The sequence below is a fragment of the Tyto alba genome, unplaced genomic scaffold (genome assembly GCF_018691265.1).
Source record: "Tyto alba isolate M040663 unplaced genomic scaffold, T.alba_DEE_v4.0 Super-Scaffold_20000042, whole genome shotgun sequence".
NCBI classification, from domain to species: Eukaryota; Metazoa; Chordata; class Aves; order Strigiformes; family Tytonidae; genus Tyto; species Tyto alba.
This window is the reverse complement of record NW_024881293.1, coordinates 7,841,336-7,859,324: the sequence shown is the minus strand read 5'-3', so window position 1 is coordinate 7,859,324 and position 17,989 is coordinate 7,841,336. Positions and strand designations below refer to the sequence as shown.

At 41.1% G+C, this 17,989-nt stretch overlaps 1 protein-coding gene across 1 annotated transcript; it reads left to right on the top strand.

Moving 5' to 3' along the window:
- The first annotated feature begins 219 nt into the window (after window positions 1–219).
- Window positions 220–17,374, top strand: TTC34 (tetratricopeptide repeat domain 34). The gene is made up of 7 exons (XM_033007599.1): window positions 220–1,798; window positions 3,327–3,550; window positions 5,765–5,957; window positions 9,759–9,925; window positions 10,836–11,103; window positions 11,370–11,584; window positions 16,856–17,374. The coding sequence occupies exons 1-7, from the start codon at window positions 220–222 to the stop codon at window positions 17,372–17,374; spliced, it is 3,165 nt and encodes a 1,054-aa protein (XP_032863490.1).
- The last annotated feature ends 615 nt before the right edge of the window (window positions 17,375–17,989 follow it).

Here is a 17,989-nt window from a genome sequence, read left to right as displayed (position 1 = left end):
GTGTTTCTTCTCCTTGCTTTGCTCCCCAGAGAACCTGTCAATGACAAAACCCTGGCTTTTTACAGCGCCTCAGCTTGCTTATGTCTGTCAGCTGGAAAGCTGCTCCCCAAAGAAAAAAAAAACCTGTGCTACACAGTCCCTCACATTGCTGATTTTCTGTTTTACAGGCACTAGCCAATACATGTGAGACGCAGCTTGGTGAAGATAAAAGTGCAGAAAATGTCACCTGAGGACCTTGCTGCACTGCTCTGCAAAGAAGGGGACCATCATCTTGCCCAGCAAGAGTTACCGATTGCCACTGCATTCTACATGGCTGCCTTCTGCTGCAGTGCTCCCACAGCAGTACAGAAAGTGAACTCCTTAGACAAAGGGCTCTGGGAGAAAGTGATAGCCACTCTGGAGATGTGGTGCAAAGGCAAAAGTCAGATTCCCAATATCCAGAGCAAAAACTTGGCCGTTGTCTCCCTCAGTGTGGGAATAGCTGCCGTCTTTCTCTCCACCCTAAATCCCGACAATGTGGTATCCTCACTGTATAAACTGGAGACCCTGCTCAGGCGAGGATGCTCAGAAGAGGTGGTGAGTAAATGCAATACCCTGCTCAAGGCTAACCCAGAGTATTCAGTGGAACTGCTGCTGCTGAGGGCGTTGGCATGGGTGCTGTCAGGGACAGAAGTTAGGAAGGGAGTTGCAGACTATATCCAAGCCTTTGTGATGCATCGGGCTGAGGCAGTAACCTATGTGTGTGCTAGGCAAAGGGAATACCTGCCACAGGTCATCCAGGCCTTCTCTAATTATCTCTCAACATATCAGAAAGAAAGCCCAGACTGCAGTTCCTTGGACCAGTGGCTGGGCAACTGCTATGACTTCCTTTCTGCAGTGGCACCGGGTGATATCTCAGTTTGCAGGGCGCAGGCAGCTTACCTCTTTAAGAAAAGCAAATTTGAGGAGTGTGTGGCAGTGTGTAGCAAGGCTCTAGAGGGTTTCTCAGCTGATAATAATCTGAGAGATGAGAAATTTTTGGGTCTGCTCTTGGAACGGGCTGCTGCATATTTTTGCTTGGGTGGACGGATGCAGGAAATGATGCAGGATTTAGCAGAAGCATTTGCAGCAACCCCTACCCAGGCAATGAAACACTTTGAAAAACTTTTCTCACCACGTGATGCTGAGAGGATAGAAGAACAGGCTAGAACTGTCCTGGAGACGAAGTTTGCAGCGTACAGGGAGGCTGTGCGTACTCGGACTGAACTCAGAGGCAATCAAGGTACTGAACTGCTCCCTTCTGTCATCCAGACAATCCAGTTCCTCCTTCAGATCTCCCCGGGGTCCAAACGTGAACTCAGCGTTCGGCTAGCAGACTGCCATCTCCTGCATGGACACATCAGAACTGCCCTGGATATGTGTGACCAGCTCTTGGCAGCAGAGCAGAAAACTTACTACAATACCATTTTAGCATTGCGAGGATTCTGCTGCCTCCATGCTCACAACCATCAGCAAGCCCTGCAGGACTTTCAAAAGGTCATTGAGCATGATTCCCCACATCCTAACAGCTGTATTAAAGCCTTATGTGGCCGTGGACTTATCCGGATTTCTGGTGGCAGCCATTACTTGACAGCCCTGGATTATATCACAGCTTGCCAGTTAAAGCTGGAAGAAACCATCTTTACAATCAAGTCCTATGTGCCGTGGAACCAAAGAGGACTGCTGCTGAAAGTTCTCCAAGAAGAAGGACAGAAGATGCTCCAGAAGAAGAGGTACGCAAGAGGCAGTTCAGCCTGTGGGCAGAAAAAGAAACAGGGCTGTGCAGATTGCTAACAGGAAGAGAGCAGCTTGAGTAGTAGAGAGAGTACTTGCTTCAGATAACTGAAAATAGGATAAAGACCTTTTTAAAGTTCCTAATTAACACAACAGATTGAGATAAAACTGCATGGTTGTGGTTATTCCAGCAAAATATTGTTTTGCTGGTATGTCAGAATGTGATAGGATCCACATAGCCAAATCAGCTCAATCTTTCTACAGAAGTTAATTCATGATATACCAATTGGCCAAAGCTAGGAGCACACAAAATGCTAGAGGGAAAATGACAGAGATTTCTCCTCTAAAGGAGTATATGCAGCTATAATAATACAGATTCATTGGTGCTAGCTGGTTTCTTTCACTCTCAGATCTGAACTGAAGGATTTGGTGGGCCATGAAGTACCAAGCCCTAAAAAGTGTCCTTCCAAGACAGAGCTGAGGTGCTACTGTGCATGTACTTGGTGCTGGCAATCCAAATTCTTAGTTCAATGCTAACTGTATTAATGTCATATTAAAGGCTGGGAGATTGAGACAGAAACACAAAACTATTCCAGCTACATCCATTAAAACCTGAGTTTGAAGGTAGAACAAGATGTAGCAGAGGGACTTTGAGGTTTTAATACTTAAAATCATCTTTCTAAAGATCAGAAAAGATTGCTCATCAAAGTAGTATCTTTATTAGTTTTTTTCCTTCTTTCAACACAAAAGAGGTTACTATTTAAATCTAAAAGTTTCAGTGTTTAATTTTCAAAGTTTTGTCTGATACCATGCCAGGAAAAGTCTTCCATTTTCTCCAAAACTGAATTTTTATGTTACTTTCTCAGTTTTTCCCCATGTGAAATACTAGCATGTCAGGAGAAAACTTGAAAATCTGAAGTGGGAAATAGCATGTGAAAGTTCATCTCAGGTGACTGCTCTTTACAGCTGATACCCACATTTATTTAGTATCTTAATGATTTTAGTACAATTGTGGCCTTTTTCTGCAGTTGCATGATGCGCATTTCACACCCGATACTTGGGGCCTGCAACTGGTGTAACTGAAGGAGAGAAAAACGTGCTAACTCGTTCAGTGTTGCACTGGCAGATCAAGGCACAGACACAAGCCCCCTTAGACACAGGTCACTGCTTCTGGAACAAGAACACAGTTCTTCGGAGTCCATGCAAATTTTAACACACAGCTCTTCATTACAAATGGCAGCCTTTTATTTTTTTTTTCACTATCACTGTTACTTTTTCCTTTTCCCATTGTGGTATCAGCTGCAACCACAGGTAGGAATCATTGTTTGTTAACCTTTTTGTAGAGACACAACTGCTTAAGAACATGATTTTCAAAGAGGGATTATGATTATGGCATTAAGTGGCAAAGATATCTATGGTGCTCGATATGGTAAAATGTACCATCCATTTTGATACTGGACTGATAACCTGCTTCTTAGCTTTCAGGTGAGACAAAGAGGCTCTGTTACTCTCATTAGCATTTTTTCCTTGAAGGTGGTCTTTCCCCTTTTCTTTATTTTTTTTTCCCTCCAGAGATGCCCCTGGGGTTTACCAGCTGGCTTCTCTCTTGGTGGAGCTGGACGCTTCTGATGAAGCATCGCGAATCCTTTGTGCTGATGCCCTGTACCAGATGGGCTGTGTAGAAGAAGCTCACAATCTCCTCTTACTAGCACTCTCCAGAAATCCACAGAGGTCTCCCATCCTGGCTAGACTCGCGCTTCTGCAACTGAAGAAAGGGTTCATGTATGATGGCAACCAGGTGAGGAGCACCTGGCTGGCAGAGAGTGAGAGAATTATCAGTGATGGTACGGTGAAGAGGGTTAACAACCCGTTTGGCTGATTCAGAAGATGCACAGTAGAACTTAAGAGGGACCACAGGCTTGCCACAGGGTGTTCCAAGGGCTCTCAGTCCCAGCACCGTGCTCTGCTTGTCTCCTGCTTCCTTGGCCTTACATGACAACCGCAAGGTTCCAGGTGCAAGCTGCACTGTGAGGCCGCCTCATCGCAGGGTGCCAAGTTGGAACCCACCCCATCACACAACCTGTGATGGGTTTTCCAGTGGGGCTGCACCTACCCCAACCTGTGCTTCAAGACATTTCTCAGGAATGTTGGTGAACTGGGCAGAGGTCTTTGAAAAAGACAGGAAACACTGAGAAAACTTGGCGACTTTCATAAAAAATTAACCTCCTTGCTTGCTGGGTAATTTTTAAATTCAAACAACTTTGCAAACTGCTGTGGTTCAAGGCAGTGCAAAGTTTCATTTTCAGGGTCGTTCCCTTCTGAATAACTGCATTTGACCTGACTTGATACTGCTTTTTCCAAACTGCAATGAAATTACAAATCACATTGTCATGCTCAGTGGTTTGTATACATTTCCATTTTAAAACTAAACCATTTGATGTTAGGAGCTCCATGACTAGCAACAGTGAGGACTGTTGACACAGTGAAACTCGAGGCTCACGTGAAGTTTAGGTAGTTCAACCTCTAGCAGAACTTCTAAGATCTAAATACAGGCCTCATAAGTAGGACTTACTTTCTGTAGCACAGGCCACAAAAGGGCTCCTAACTAAATACAGCGATTCATCACATGCTATTTAATGGAACTTTTCATCAGAGACTTTAACTAGGCAGAGCATGACAGAGCATCCTGCCCCTGGTGACAATATTGATGGGATTTGTAATTTTCCCCTAGAGAAAAGAAGGCAGAACTACTACCTAACTGATTATCCTAATGCAGCATTGGCGGGTGGGGGGGGAGGAAACAAAACCAGAAGCTCAAATACCAGTCTGCAGTTTTCTTTCTTTGGTGACTAATGACTTGTGCTTGAAACCATGAAAGAGATTCCAACATGTTGGTTCTCCTACCAAGCATTACCAAGCTGAAGTACCAGGTTCTGCCATCAGAGGGAACTGTTGCATTTTTTAAAATCCCACATAAATTTGCTAGCCCTAAAAAGAAAGGTTTTGTTGTCACCACTTCACTACTCCCTATGAAAAATAAAAGTTTTCTATAATTTGATGCCTTTGGGGAGGCTATTAATGAATAACATGACTTTATTAGAGTACATATGTTGCCCATGGAAGTTGGATTCCTATCTGCAGCTTCTGCTACAAGTTCTAGATAGAACATATGTGTCACCAAAAATTTCACTTCAAAATGTTTTTGCCCCACCTGCCTGTCAACACCCAGATACTTGTATCTGTTGCTAAAAACAGAGAAAGTAATAAGTCTGATGGATGTGTCTGGTGCATCAAGATTAACTTTGTTCTTGTCCTGGCTTCTCTGGCTCAGATTTGAATATCATGCACCTGCTAAGCACCTTTGCTTTACTGAGGGAAACACTTTTTGATTCTTTTCCTTAGGAAATGTAGGAAAAAAGTGCTTGGTGGTTTTCACTCTAGTGAATGGAGGCAAAGATACCATGTGTCAGACAAGATTCTTTTCCAGAAGGACAGTATTTTAATCCATACTTTTCCCAAATTCCCAGTAGCAATACTAAAAGAAAGTCACAGCATGCACTGATTTTCCATTAGTTCACTGGTTTCAATTTTAAAGTCAAAAGGGGTCACTGGAATCCCGTTCCACAGAAACTTTCTCCCTTTGGGGCAATCATCCTGTGGTTCAGGATGTATTTATAAAAACAGTTAACTGCCAGTCTGGAACAGATGCTGCCCAGAATAAGCAAGGCAGCTTTATATATTTCCCCAGAATGATTTTCACAGCTGCAGTGGTGGTGAGAAAAGATAAGAATTAATGTTTTCTCCAACATGCATTTACACTAGGGCCAGCTGAGGAGTTAAGTAAAAAAGATTCGCGGGCCTTGGCTGGACTGTGGCTGGCTGCAGCCCCAGTGAAATGTGGGGAAGCACTGGCTAAGAGCATACTTGTCTCACCAGACAATAATATTTTCAGCTTTAGCGTGACTTTTCATGCCAGTCTTTCTCTTCTGCCTTTATCTTTCACATTGTTAAGCTGCTAAAGAAAGTGATCAGAATTGGAGATACCTCCTGCCTCCTGCCAATCATGGACATTTTCAAAGATGAAGATCGGAAGCTGATGCGAACTCACTGCCGCTTCAGAGCGCTGACCATCTTGAAGAACAAACAGGAGGATGCTGACATCAAAGAGGCCATTGCCTACCTCTCCTTTGCCATCATTGCTTCAGGTGGGGTTATCAATATACTGACAGGAGATTTACTTCTATGGGAAATCAGATCAGTGGGTAGGCAAGCATGTCCAACCAATTCTCATCTCATTTCCCCAGCGAGAAGATTGAAACAGTAGACTTACAAAGGCAAGTGAAGAGCAGGATAAAATGTTTAAAGTATTATTTTACCTTCTATAAAATTTGATTTTTCAGTAAGTAACTCTGGACACAGGTGACTGAAGTAAGCCTGAAGCCTGGTAATGTCAAGAGAAGCCAGGGCCTTGATCCTGTTGTCCAACGCTAGTTTGGATGACTATATTTTTGGAAACGTTTCCCCAGAAAATTAAACTTGATCTAGAAAGAGATGAGAGGTTCTTTGAAAATACAACATAATTGTTTCTTGAAGAGATCAAAGCCAAACTTGTGATAAATGAAAGGGGAATTTGGTCCCTGAGAGCAGTTAGTCCTTGAAAGAGTGTGAATGAGGGAACACTTCACAAAATCATCTAGATGAAGGAAATCCCCCTTTCAGAAGAAAGAAACATCCCTCATCCTCCTTGTTTTGTGTAACTTTTAGAGGAGATGCCAGCTGATAAGAAATTTGGAAAAGCTATTGAAACAGCCCATTTTAGACAAGCAGTATAGAAGTAAAAGGCTCCCCTGTTTCAGCTTTAGTTTGTTACATGAATTAGTATCCTGAAAACCTTCCTACCAATGAAATTTATTTGGTACCTCCTGTTTCATCAGAATGAACATGCTGTAAATACAATCATGGTAGCAAATAACCTGCCTTCTCGTCTGACACACCAATGAATGTTTAGTCCCACTGCAAAAGAATGAATGCACCCACTTACATGCATCATTATCCTGGCTTTTCCTAAGGAGAGAGATCAGGCTAACACGGAAATGCTTCTGGCATGTTCCAAGTAAAACTGTGTCTGTATGGAAATCTGACTTTCACTCTGAGCAAATGTTATGACAACAGCATTGAGAAGAGGAGAGATTGGTTTATGAAAAGGGAAAAACACCATCTTAATTGCTTTGAGATGGTTCCATTTCACAGCCCATGCATTCCAGCTTATCAACTCCCCACCTGCTAGAACAGATGCTTGTTAAGAAATAGATATTGTCTTTATAGGAGCCAATTGGTAGAGCTCCAGAGAAATAATAACCTTTGGTACAGAGGTTTTGGAGCATACCAGGAGGGAGAAAAAGCCTCATTACTGTAAAAGAATCGCTAGGAGCCTGTCTGCTGGCTCATCTCTGCAGACAGCTGTGCAAGATGCTGCATTTGCTGACCTCCCTATGAAAAAATATTTATAGTGGCACTGCTGATTTATCATCCAGTATTGGGATGCCACAGTTATTGATTGCAACCCTGAGCATATTAGGATCCTTATCAAAATTGAAAGGAAGGGGCATGTGGATGGTAGAAAGATATATGCTCTGCAACCACTGAATGAACAGACCATGATGTTCATTGTCAATGATACGTGTTTATTTGGGCAGCATTTATGTGAAACCAGAGATGAAAGAATCTCAGTATCACAAATCCCAGTGCACATTAGGTGTGGCACTAAATTAGTCAGTCCCATCTGGATTACTGTTTTATCCAAAACATGTACCTTCTGACTCACTTTATTAAAACAGCCAAATGGCCTTGTACCTCCAACCCCACATAGCTTCCTCTTAGCACTTTCTTCTCTCATTTGTGCTGCTCCTATTCCATCATACTAAAATCTCCAAGGATTCCTTCTAATGAGTTGGATCCTAATCCACCTCAGATCCTGAGATGATGGTTGCATCATTGATAAATTGCCTCCATTTGTTGCACATTAACGATGTCTTTGGAGAAAGGTGTGGTGGAGGGATGCATGTGGAGATACAAAGACATTCTCTTTTACAATAGCCTCATCTTCCTTTTGGTGCTTTACAGAACAGCATCACAATGTTGTGTTTTAGAGGACCCTGTGAAAATACATGGAAGATCTTAGGGCAGAATAACAAAGGGCAAAGCCTTCCAGACCTCCTCAAAAATTGATAGAAGTAGTTTCATGACAACTGGCAAACATGAAATCTCTCTATACTGTCAGCTGGCTGAGACTCTATAACAGAGAAGGTAGGAAAAAAAAAAAAATGCCTGCGTGGGAAGGTTGAGTGCTTAATAATTGCAGGCCACTCCCTCCTTTTGCTTCCTTTGGCTGTTCTTGAGGAGACCCACTCTTGCTGAGACCTTGAGGCAATCAGAAAAGCAGTCATGGATATTTGAGGAGAGACAGGGTTGATCGACATGTGTATTTGTTTTTATTGGAAACAAGGAAGCTTTTGAGTTAGTTGAGCAATGTGATTTTATGATTTTCATTCTGTTACCTTTTCCACTCATTCAGTTATTTATTACAATGTTCTTTTGGCTTGTTTAACTAGACTGAAGACTCTTTGAAGTGGGGCCTGTGTTTTTGGTGTGCCTGGCAGAGTATGGTTCCTGTTTCTGTCTGGAAAGTTGGAGTTGAGTCACAGTTGGACAGCTGGACAGCTGCCGTTATAAATCAAATTGCAGCCATACAACTACTCTCAGCAAAGCATCTTTCTTTCTGTAAATCACTTAGATTTTTTTTTTTCTTTCCATAAATATAAACATATATACATCTTTTTAGCTATTTCCAGAACTGCTGCTTCTGTTTATAACATGCAGAATCTTTCTTTTTTGGAAAATTAATCTTAGTAGTAAAATATACGTACTGAATAGGAGTTTTTGCACATACTGCAGCCCAGGCTTGCCTGTTTCTTGGTGGCCTGCAGAACAAGTACAAAGATACACTGGTTTCTGCTGTCAGCCACCCATCAGTGAGAAATATGGCTAGCTCTGTGTCACAGAGAGAAAGCCCAGGTTCCCACCACACTGGTGGGTAAGCCTGCCAGTTGTGGGGGAACGTTTTTAGGCTGGCATTGGTATTAGGCTACTGGAACACCCAAACTGCTTTGTCACTATGTCCCATTAATGTTTCTGTGGCTTGTATCAGACATATTGAAATTATCCCAGCCAGCCATGAAAGATGTGTTTCCCAAGTTAGATGATGCCATACAAAGAAATAGAGTGCTGCTTCTGAGGTTAGATTGGAATTTTGAAGCAAAGCTGAACATTGAACTCCAGTCCTGAGCAGCAACACTGAACCACAATTCACCATTTCCCTGCAGAATGACATTGACTTGTACACCACAAGACCCAGAACATCAGAGTAGCCTTGTCTTTGTAATGCACAACAGAAAACACTTTCAAGAGTTCACCAGTGAAAATTAATTCTTCGACAGAGTTCTGCTAGCCTCAGCAGCAAGTTCAACTGATTCAGTACAGTGTTTTGGAAAGCAACCCGGCATAGATTCTTTTTTTCCTTTCAACTCAGAACTGATAGTATGCAATAGGAATTCCACTGGCAACAAAAATAAAGGAAACTACCACTTAAGTACTCTCATAGTACTTCATCAAGTATCCTCAAAGTGGAATTTTTCTGTAGCTTCACATGGATATCCTTGGGTATCCTCTCCCGCACCCTCCTCATTCTTCATCCAGTCACACTTGGGGACTGCAGTTCCTTACCACAGCATTTGCCTTCATCCAGCACACCCCTCTTATTCCACCCTTGCCACAGCTCTGAATAAAGTGGTACCTACTTTTCATTCCTGTAGTCATTGTAACACAGCATTTTCACTTAGCTGCACCCTGCTTTTTTCCTTTTTTTTTTTTTTTTTTTAGTACACCCTGTTTTAGAGCAGTAGACTTGAGACCTTTGAAGTAAGCATGGTTGCATTTCTCTCCTCCAGGTGGTTATGCTGAAGATTGCCTTCTCATCAGGGCTCAGTGTTATGGGTACCTTGGTCAGAAGAAAACTGCTATTTTTGATTTTAATGCCATCCTAAAGGAGGACCCTAGGAACGTGCAGGCTCTGAGTGGACGAGGATTAATTTACCTTGCTCTGAAGCAGCAGAAGGTATTATCACTATATTGATTTGCTAGTGATTTTTCTGATGGTATTAAGCAATATTAGTGTAAGGTACCACAGGCTTTGTCATGGACTCACTGAAATCAAAAGAGTTTCTCTCAGAATTTGGGTAGTGAAAGGCTCTTGTTTTGGTTGAGTGTGTAAATAGTGCACTTGACATTATTGATTTGCTTTCCCAAGTTTAGAGAGAGGAAGACTAAACCTTAAACATAGATCTCATTCACTGTCACTACTCTGCATTGATTTGCAATGCTGCAAAGTCTCCCCTATACCTGATCTGACATTTTCATGATATGATGTTGTGTTAGACGAAATGTAGCAACAACAGGAGGAAAAATAAAGAACAGTTTCAAGGTTTAGTGAGTCCCTTTCTCCATCATCCATGAAAAGCTCATGTGTGCAGTTAGTGTTACAGTGGACTTTGGAGATTGCAGTATATCGTTGCCTAGAAATCATGTCAGATGTTCACATGGTTTACCTGCTTCTAATATGGTCAATAGCCTTACACTTAAACTACATATCACACTAATCCTGCAGTGAATTTGCAATAGTGCACCTCCAGTTGGGTGTGTGGATTTGTGCTGGTTTAGCCTGGCTGAGCCAAATCCTGCTTGCACTTACTCATTCACACCCTCTTTCTTGTTGATGTAAGAATTTTTTCAATGGTAATCTGAGGAGTTCAAAACACTTCACAAATAGTCATTCAAACCCATCTTTATGATCTTATATCAGCTTTGAAAATGGAAAAGATGCAGCACAAGGACAGGGAAAAGCAAAGAGCTTCCAAAGCTGTGCAGATGACCTGTGGGACAGCAGAGAACTGAAAGCACCTTAAAGAACAAATAATCAGTACATAGCTATTGCTACAATTTAATTTTTTGGTCTTGTTTTCACGTAGGAGGCAGTGCAAGATTTGATCTCAGCACTGAAGGTGGAGGCAGGAGTAGTGATCCCAGCAATCCTGTCTTTAAAGCATGAAGCCCAAGGGCTGATCACTCAATGGCTCCTTCAGCATGGCAGGAGTGTATTAACTGAGCTCGTTGCTACTAAAGACCTTTCAAAAGAAGAAACGCTCCGGGATCTCCTCATGATTGCAAAAGCACTAGTTAAGATTTGCAAGGATGCACAATATCATATCTTCTACACAGATGTTTTGATTGCAAATGGTAAGTTCCCATTCTTTTACATAGCTGATCAGATTAAGTGAATAAGCAGTAAATCAGAAGAAAGTAAATGTTAAATGGCAAGTGTATTGTTGTATAGTACTTCTCAAGAGAAGTTTGCAAATGTTTTGGGAAAGGGTATGAAGTAATTAATACCGTCAGATGTGGACCATGGACAGGCTACCTAAATCCTGCTTTAGTAAGTTTTCTTGATGTCTCTTTCTCCATATGGAATGGGTCATATAGCTTGTACTGGTGTTAACCAACAGGAAAGTATGCAGAGGCCCTTGATCACCTTCAGGAAGCGTTTGGCTACTCTCTTGCTGATGACTTTGCCAGTGCAAGACTAGCTGTGCTGCAGCTGAAGAGGAGGAATGTGGCAGTGGCAGCTCATTTATTCAGCACCCTAGCTAAGATTGATGAAAGGGAGCTGGGATTTCTCCTGAACTTCGTAGACCCTAAGCAACAGCAGCATCTCTCTCAGGTACAATCCTTTTTTGATGCCACATCTGTGGATTCAGTGGGGAAAGAAAATTAGGCTGCAGAGACTTTTCCTTGCCTTGTCTTGAACGGAAGTGTGTGGGAAGATTATCAGATGAACGAGAAATAAATTATCTTCTTCCTCCAGCCAGATTAGGGAGCTGAATCCAAATTTCTTTCATTGCAATGACCTTGCTTTGGGCTCCAATAATTCATCATTACCACTTCCTACCACTTGGGGGAATTTCACATTGGTCTCCATAGCATGAGACCTGTTTAACCTCAACACTAAAATGCAGGAGATGTGAGGGGTAGCAGCTAGAGATTTAACAAGACTGTTGCTAGTATTGTACTCTGTATGAGTTACATGCTGCTCATAGCTGGCTTCTGGGAAAGGGGAATTAATGTTTTGTTCATTTTCTTGATGAAATGAACCCAAAGGTTCTGAATCAGTCACATTAAATGCTTCAAGCCTCTCTGCTCTTTTGTGTTAACACTTAGAAATTTAAATATATTCATATTTTTATAAAATGACTAGCCTTTGAGGTTGGTATTGGTTTTCTTAGCTAAAACCGTTTGACACAAAAATGGCACATTGCTCTAGTCCACCCATGTATGTATTTTTCAGTATTTTTTTTCAAGTTTCTCCTCCAAAGTACACCCAGGTCTGAGAAAGCATCTCCAATAATGACAGGACAATGTCAGAATGATGGCGAGGAGTTTTAACATTCATTCAAGCATCTGCAGTTCTGATTACCCAGAAGCTCCATGTTCTGCGAATCAGTTTGCTTCTTTTTATTCAATTTGTAGATTGTGTGCACCCTGGTGAGAAGCTATATTGTTATGCTTTCTTCCAGGTTATAAAACAAACAACATGCTGATATACTTAATGCATCTTGAGAGGACTACTTTGTATGTATTTTAGCAAAACAGCAGGAGGATATAAGTAAACAAGTATTAATTTACTGGTCCCTAGATATGCCCCATTACAAAGAAAAGAACCCCTCTCTTCTGAATAATGGAAGTCGTTCAGTCTTATAGGGAAAAGTTTGAAGATTTCAGAGCCCATTTGCAATCTTTCAACTATATAAAGTTGATAAAGGTACAATCAAGAATGTGTCTATGGAGGCCCTAAGGATGTGTCTATAAATGAAGACATGTTTTACAGATGAATTTCCCTTGCTGCCATATCACTCGTTCTGTACGAAAGTCTCACAGCTAAGTCCATCCATACTGCTTTCTGAGAAAACACAGGAGAGATTTTCTTAGCCTGCCAATAAATACATAAAAAAAGAGGAAACCCCCCCCTAATTTTTGTACAACTTAAACTGCACTGATGTATTAGGAACTCACTGGTGACACAAATTAGTGAAACCTTTAAAATGGGAGAGGCACTTTATTCCTTTCTCTTTTGGCAGCTGTGGAACAGGATCTGGAATAAACCCCCCTTTACTGCTGGCTTATTTATCATGAAATATTTCTCTACCACTTGAGAGACTAGGGGTGTCTGGACTGATTTCAGGACTGGAATTCAATACCAGTGTTGGAAGGAAAACAGTAAATATTTTCTTTTTTTTTTTAAATCTTGTGCTTTTGTTCAACTGAGTAAACATTTGGACTCAAGTACTTGGAAGTCTTTTCATATTCTCTAATCTTCAAAGATTTACTGAGGATGATTACTTTTATTACTGATTAGCCAAGAATCACAATTTTTTCTTTAATATGTATTTTGTGACTAGGAGGTAAATATGTACTTTGCTGGCACGGGGAAGGAATTGGATAATTCACCTGTCTGGTGTCTCAAAGGATCTTCCAGTAGCACTTCCTTTTGCCTGCAGGGTTATTCCAGTTTGTGTGTGAAAGAAAGAGCTCAGTAAAAGTGAAAAAGTTTACAGACAGGATTAGTGCCAAAAAGCCCCAGTGATGGCCTTACTTTACCATGGCTCCTGACTGCAGTGTAGGGGAGAGTGTTCTTTGTTACCTCCATTTCACAAATAAGGAGACTGAAGCAAAGAAAAGTTTAGTGGTTTATGCTCAGCCCTTAGTCTCAGCACTCCACGCACAAAAATATTACTGCCGCATTGTTTTAGTGTTTGGAGGTTACAGGCTTTATAGAAATGTGTCATCATTATCCTGGAGTCTGGTCTGAAAAGCTAAAAATAATACTACATAAGCTGAATAGGAAAGGGTGGGGGAAGGAGAGCTCCTTGATGTACTGATTTTTTTCAGGAAAAACAAAGCAATAAAATTCTTCCATTATTTATAGTCAAAGGGGTCCCATGCTAAGAAATTTGTAAACAACTGGGAGAGCCACATGGGAATAGGAATCTGAAAGATTTATTAAACTGCAAAAGGTCAGAGGAATGGAGTTTGCATGCCGCTAGTGCAGCTTCAACCCTTCGGTTTCCTATGTCGAAGGTTAAACGCATGACTGATTGCTAGCTCCTTGCCCAGATCCTCAGAACTGCACTTTGTTGGCTGCTGACATGCCATCGGATATCCAGAGCTGACTCCTACAAAAATGGTCTCCAAAGCTATATGGTCTGTGTCAGATTTAGACCCTCAGCCCAAGGCAGAAGGTTGCCATTCCACATGCCTTCATGGCACTTAAACCCCAAATAGGGTCTGCAGGTGAAGGAAAGACTTGCTCCCATCTGTTCTGAAAACATTCAACCCTCTTCAAAAGCTCAATGCTTATCAGTCCACCTTCTAGTATTTACTGCTCAGAGACTAACCCTCAGCCATAATTCCACATCCATTAAAGTCCTCTCTCATTTTCTTTCTAAGGAATTGAACCTTGGTCAATGTCAACATAAGATAAGGCACTAGGGACTGGAACCAAAAATGAAACAAAAATACGTGTCTTTTCAGTCCTTTATCACAGTATTTTCAGTCCTTTATCACACAGTGAGGTAACTAGATGATAGAAAGGGACACAGAGACCTAATCCAGGAAACAGTCCAATCACCAGTCACTTATGGCCTGCCAAGCCCTTTCCACATGTCACCAGAATTATTTAGTCTGGAGGCCATAATCAAATCTTTAGTAACAAGTTTGAAGATGAGCTACAGTTCATCCATGAATGGACTACATGGCCTGCTCTTGGCCTTCCAAAGTCACCTGCAGTGAGGCTGATGGCAGAACAGAGCTTCTCAAAAGCCTCGTGCAGAGAGCAGCTGAACTCAGTTGTTCAAGATCCCTCTGGCTTTCTACACACTCCCTATATCTTCTTTCCCTAAGTCTCCTTTTCATATTTATCTTTGTTCAGATGACATGCGAGTAAGCTGCTAATTAATCTGTCTGTTAAATACCACAAATGGGTCCCAGCTCAGTTCCTTTAAGTCAAGGAGAGCCAAAAGAAAATCCAGCTGCCTAACGCTGGTGTTTACTCCATCAGTGAAGATGAGAGAGAATAAGAATAATTTATTCTCAGATGAGCCTTTTTCCTCCCAAGTAGAGCAGGAAGTCCAGAATCATCTTGTGGCTTGCTTACTTTGGGGACTCTCCATGAAAAGCAAAGAAGTCAAAACAGTGACTCAGTTAAGAAGTGGCAATAATGTATGTGGTGCAGTAAACCAAAATGATCCTGAATAGCACACTAGCAGGTTCAGCATTAGATTAATCATTCAGCAGAACAACAAAAATTACATTTCTCTTCTGCCATTGAGAAAACAAATGCACTTTAAAGGCTGAAAATTACCATTTAACTATACAAACGCAAGGTATTTTGAGGAACTGCACTGTGCTCTTTAGAACAATGTGATCTAGAGCTTTAGAATTTCTAGGAAGAAAATTCTTGTCAGGATGCTCCTCACATGCAAATGCAATTTCACCTTGATCCCTCGTTAAAATCCTGACACTGAGAAAACACTTGCATTGACTAGTTGCCTGAAAAACATTTGAAAGGACAAACTAAATTCGCTACACTTTAAATTTATACACAAACAGACATATGAGATGGCTTTGGACAGGCTGCCTTAGAATTTGTAGCCGAAACTATTAAAACCAGTGATTGACAGTATTTGGGGAGAGGTCCTATCTCTATTTCTGTGTGCAGAAGCTGAGAGTCTCTCTAATAAATATGACTACATAAAGGATTTTACGTTCATTTATAGTGAAGTAGCTGGGGTAGAACTCCTCATAAGCTGTTGGGAATGGCTAAATTATTTTACACCACTGGTCTCAGCTGAGGTGCTCGGACTTGACCTGCAATATTGATCCCTTTCATCCAGAACCTGTTTTCCTTAGCTCTGCCAGACAACAATCAATTATAACCTTAGTGAACCAAAATAAAAAGACAAGGCACACAAAGACCTGAGCTGTCTGTGAAGTATGGCTACTGAGACAGGGGCTGGGCTAACTGAATTTTGTGGAGCAACAGGCATCCAAAGGCAATGTGTGATATCCCATGAAATTAGATTGATCAAATTGTTTATCCTGTGCTTAAAGTCTCAGCATCTTTGACTCAGACCTGTAAGACTTAAGCTGCTGGTGGCAGCCTTGTTTATAACTTAAATATTGACTCTGCTGCATCATGTTAAAAGCTTTGTTTATTACCAATAAAGGGAAATAATGAGAAATCTATTTGAGGCAGATAGTTCTAATGGAGTTTTCCTTATTAACCTTTATGAACTTAAAAGTTATGTGGCTCTTTCTGCCTTCTCTGTTTTATTCTTCTTATTTTTCCCTTCAGATAAGATAGTTTGCTAGTACCTGAGATTAATGATTAGCAAAGCTATCAGCCCGCCATTTTTTCCCACATCTTGGGTAATCTTCAGCAGAGACCAACATTCATTATTAGCACATGCAAATATTTGTGGGGCAGTACATGGGGTTAAGTATCTATTGACCAGAAGATTAAATTTCTATATAGTCACCTGTTAGTGCAGAGCATGGCAGAAATTTGGCTTCTTGAAGAGAATGCTGTCTACTTTTAGAGTTTGGTCCATTCAGTTTTCAGTTCACGTATCATTTATAAGGAAGGTAAACAACTTCAGAAGAAAAGTTCTGAGAAACTTTTAGCAAAACATACAGGAACAGAGAGCGGTTCAGAAACTCTTGAGATAACAGCAAGTGCCCACTGATCTGACATTTTTATATCTGCATGTAAAATCATATGCCAATTACACGTTCTCCAACTAGATGCAATTTCAACTGTTGAAAAAGTATCCAAAATTTCCTTGTGTCTGTGTCTACCTGTGGCCAGTCCAGACTAGATATTTTACTCTTATTTTTCATTTTTAATAACTAATATTAAGTAACTTTCTGTCCACAGATAGCAGCCCAGGAAGGAAATATGCTGATTAAAGAATATCGCTATGAGAAGGCTCTTGGTTATTATACCCTGGCTGTCTTGACAAGCAAAGATAATCCAAGGTATCTCCGACAGAGGGCTGCTTGTTTTATGTGCCTGAAAAAATATGACAAAGCTTTAAGAGATATGGAGAAAGTAATCCAGAAGCACGGCCGTAAGAGTCTTAAAAGACGCGTTGAGGACCACTGCCTAAAAGGACACCTGCTATTGTCAATGGCCGAGGAAGAAGCTGCAGTGAAGGAGTATATTGAGGCACTGCAGTTAGATGAGACTATGGCATTGTGCAGGATCATGAATGGCCCTGGCAGTGAAATATTAACCAAAACATTTCATAAGATTGCACAATATAATTTTGAAATGCAGCATTATGAAGAGGCCTGGAAAATCACGGACTATGGTCTTAAAATTGATAAAAATGCTGAACTTAAAAGGCTGAAAACAAGACTTAAGCGAGAGGCATCAAGCTGTAGCATACATTAATGCATCTGTTTGGGGATTTTTCCAGAGACTGATTGCTTTCTAGTGTGTTTGTGAGGCTGCAAGAATAAGGGAAAGATGAGAAGCTCATGATAAATATGCAGCAGACATGGCACTGAACATGGTACAGCAAGGTTAGAAGTAGAAAGTTTCAGGTAGTGAAACAGAACTGGCCAAGAGAGCTATGAGAAAAAGGAAAATTGCAGTATTCAGTATTCTTTACAACCATTGTGGATGTATGTAAACTCCCCCTTGTGAAGAAAATGCTTTGTCTGGCTAAACTAAACTAATTCTAACACATAGGTTCCAATCATAGTGAATGAGAACACTGAAATAGCTTGTACCTTATGAATGATAACCATGTATTCCTTGCTATTTATTTGATTAGCTTTAACACATACTGTTCAATTAAGTAGCCTTATTTCTATGGGCTAGTCAAAAAGATCAGTCAAAAGTAACATTTGTAGTGTGTTTGTGAAGGACCGTATGTGTTACACCACTCAGATGACCCACTCCTGAGTGGAAGGAGCTGCCCTTGTCCTAATCTAGTGGATTTGCAATGATCAGCAACAATACAGAGGAGTGTAGCAATACAAATGCCAAGTAAACTGTTTTTCT

What these genes read in the sequence shown, in the direction of transcription:
- TTC34 (XM_033007599.1), top strand. Translation starts at nt 220, where the DNA reads ATGTCACCTGAGGACCTTGCTGCACTGCTCTGCAAAGAAGGGGACCAT. An exon ending in GCAGAAAAAGAAACAGGGCT is followed by an intron (nt 1,799 to 3,326) that starts GTGCAGATTGCT and finishes TTCCCTCCAGAG; the next exon opens with ATGCCCCTGGGGTTTACCAG. An exon ending in AGATGTTTTGATTGCAAATG is followed by an intron (nt 11,104 to 11,369) that starts GTAAGTTCCCAT and finishes GTTAACCAACAG; the next exon opens with GAAAGTATGCAGAGGCCCTT.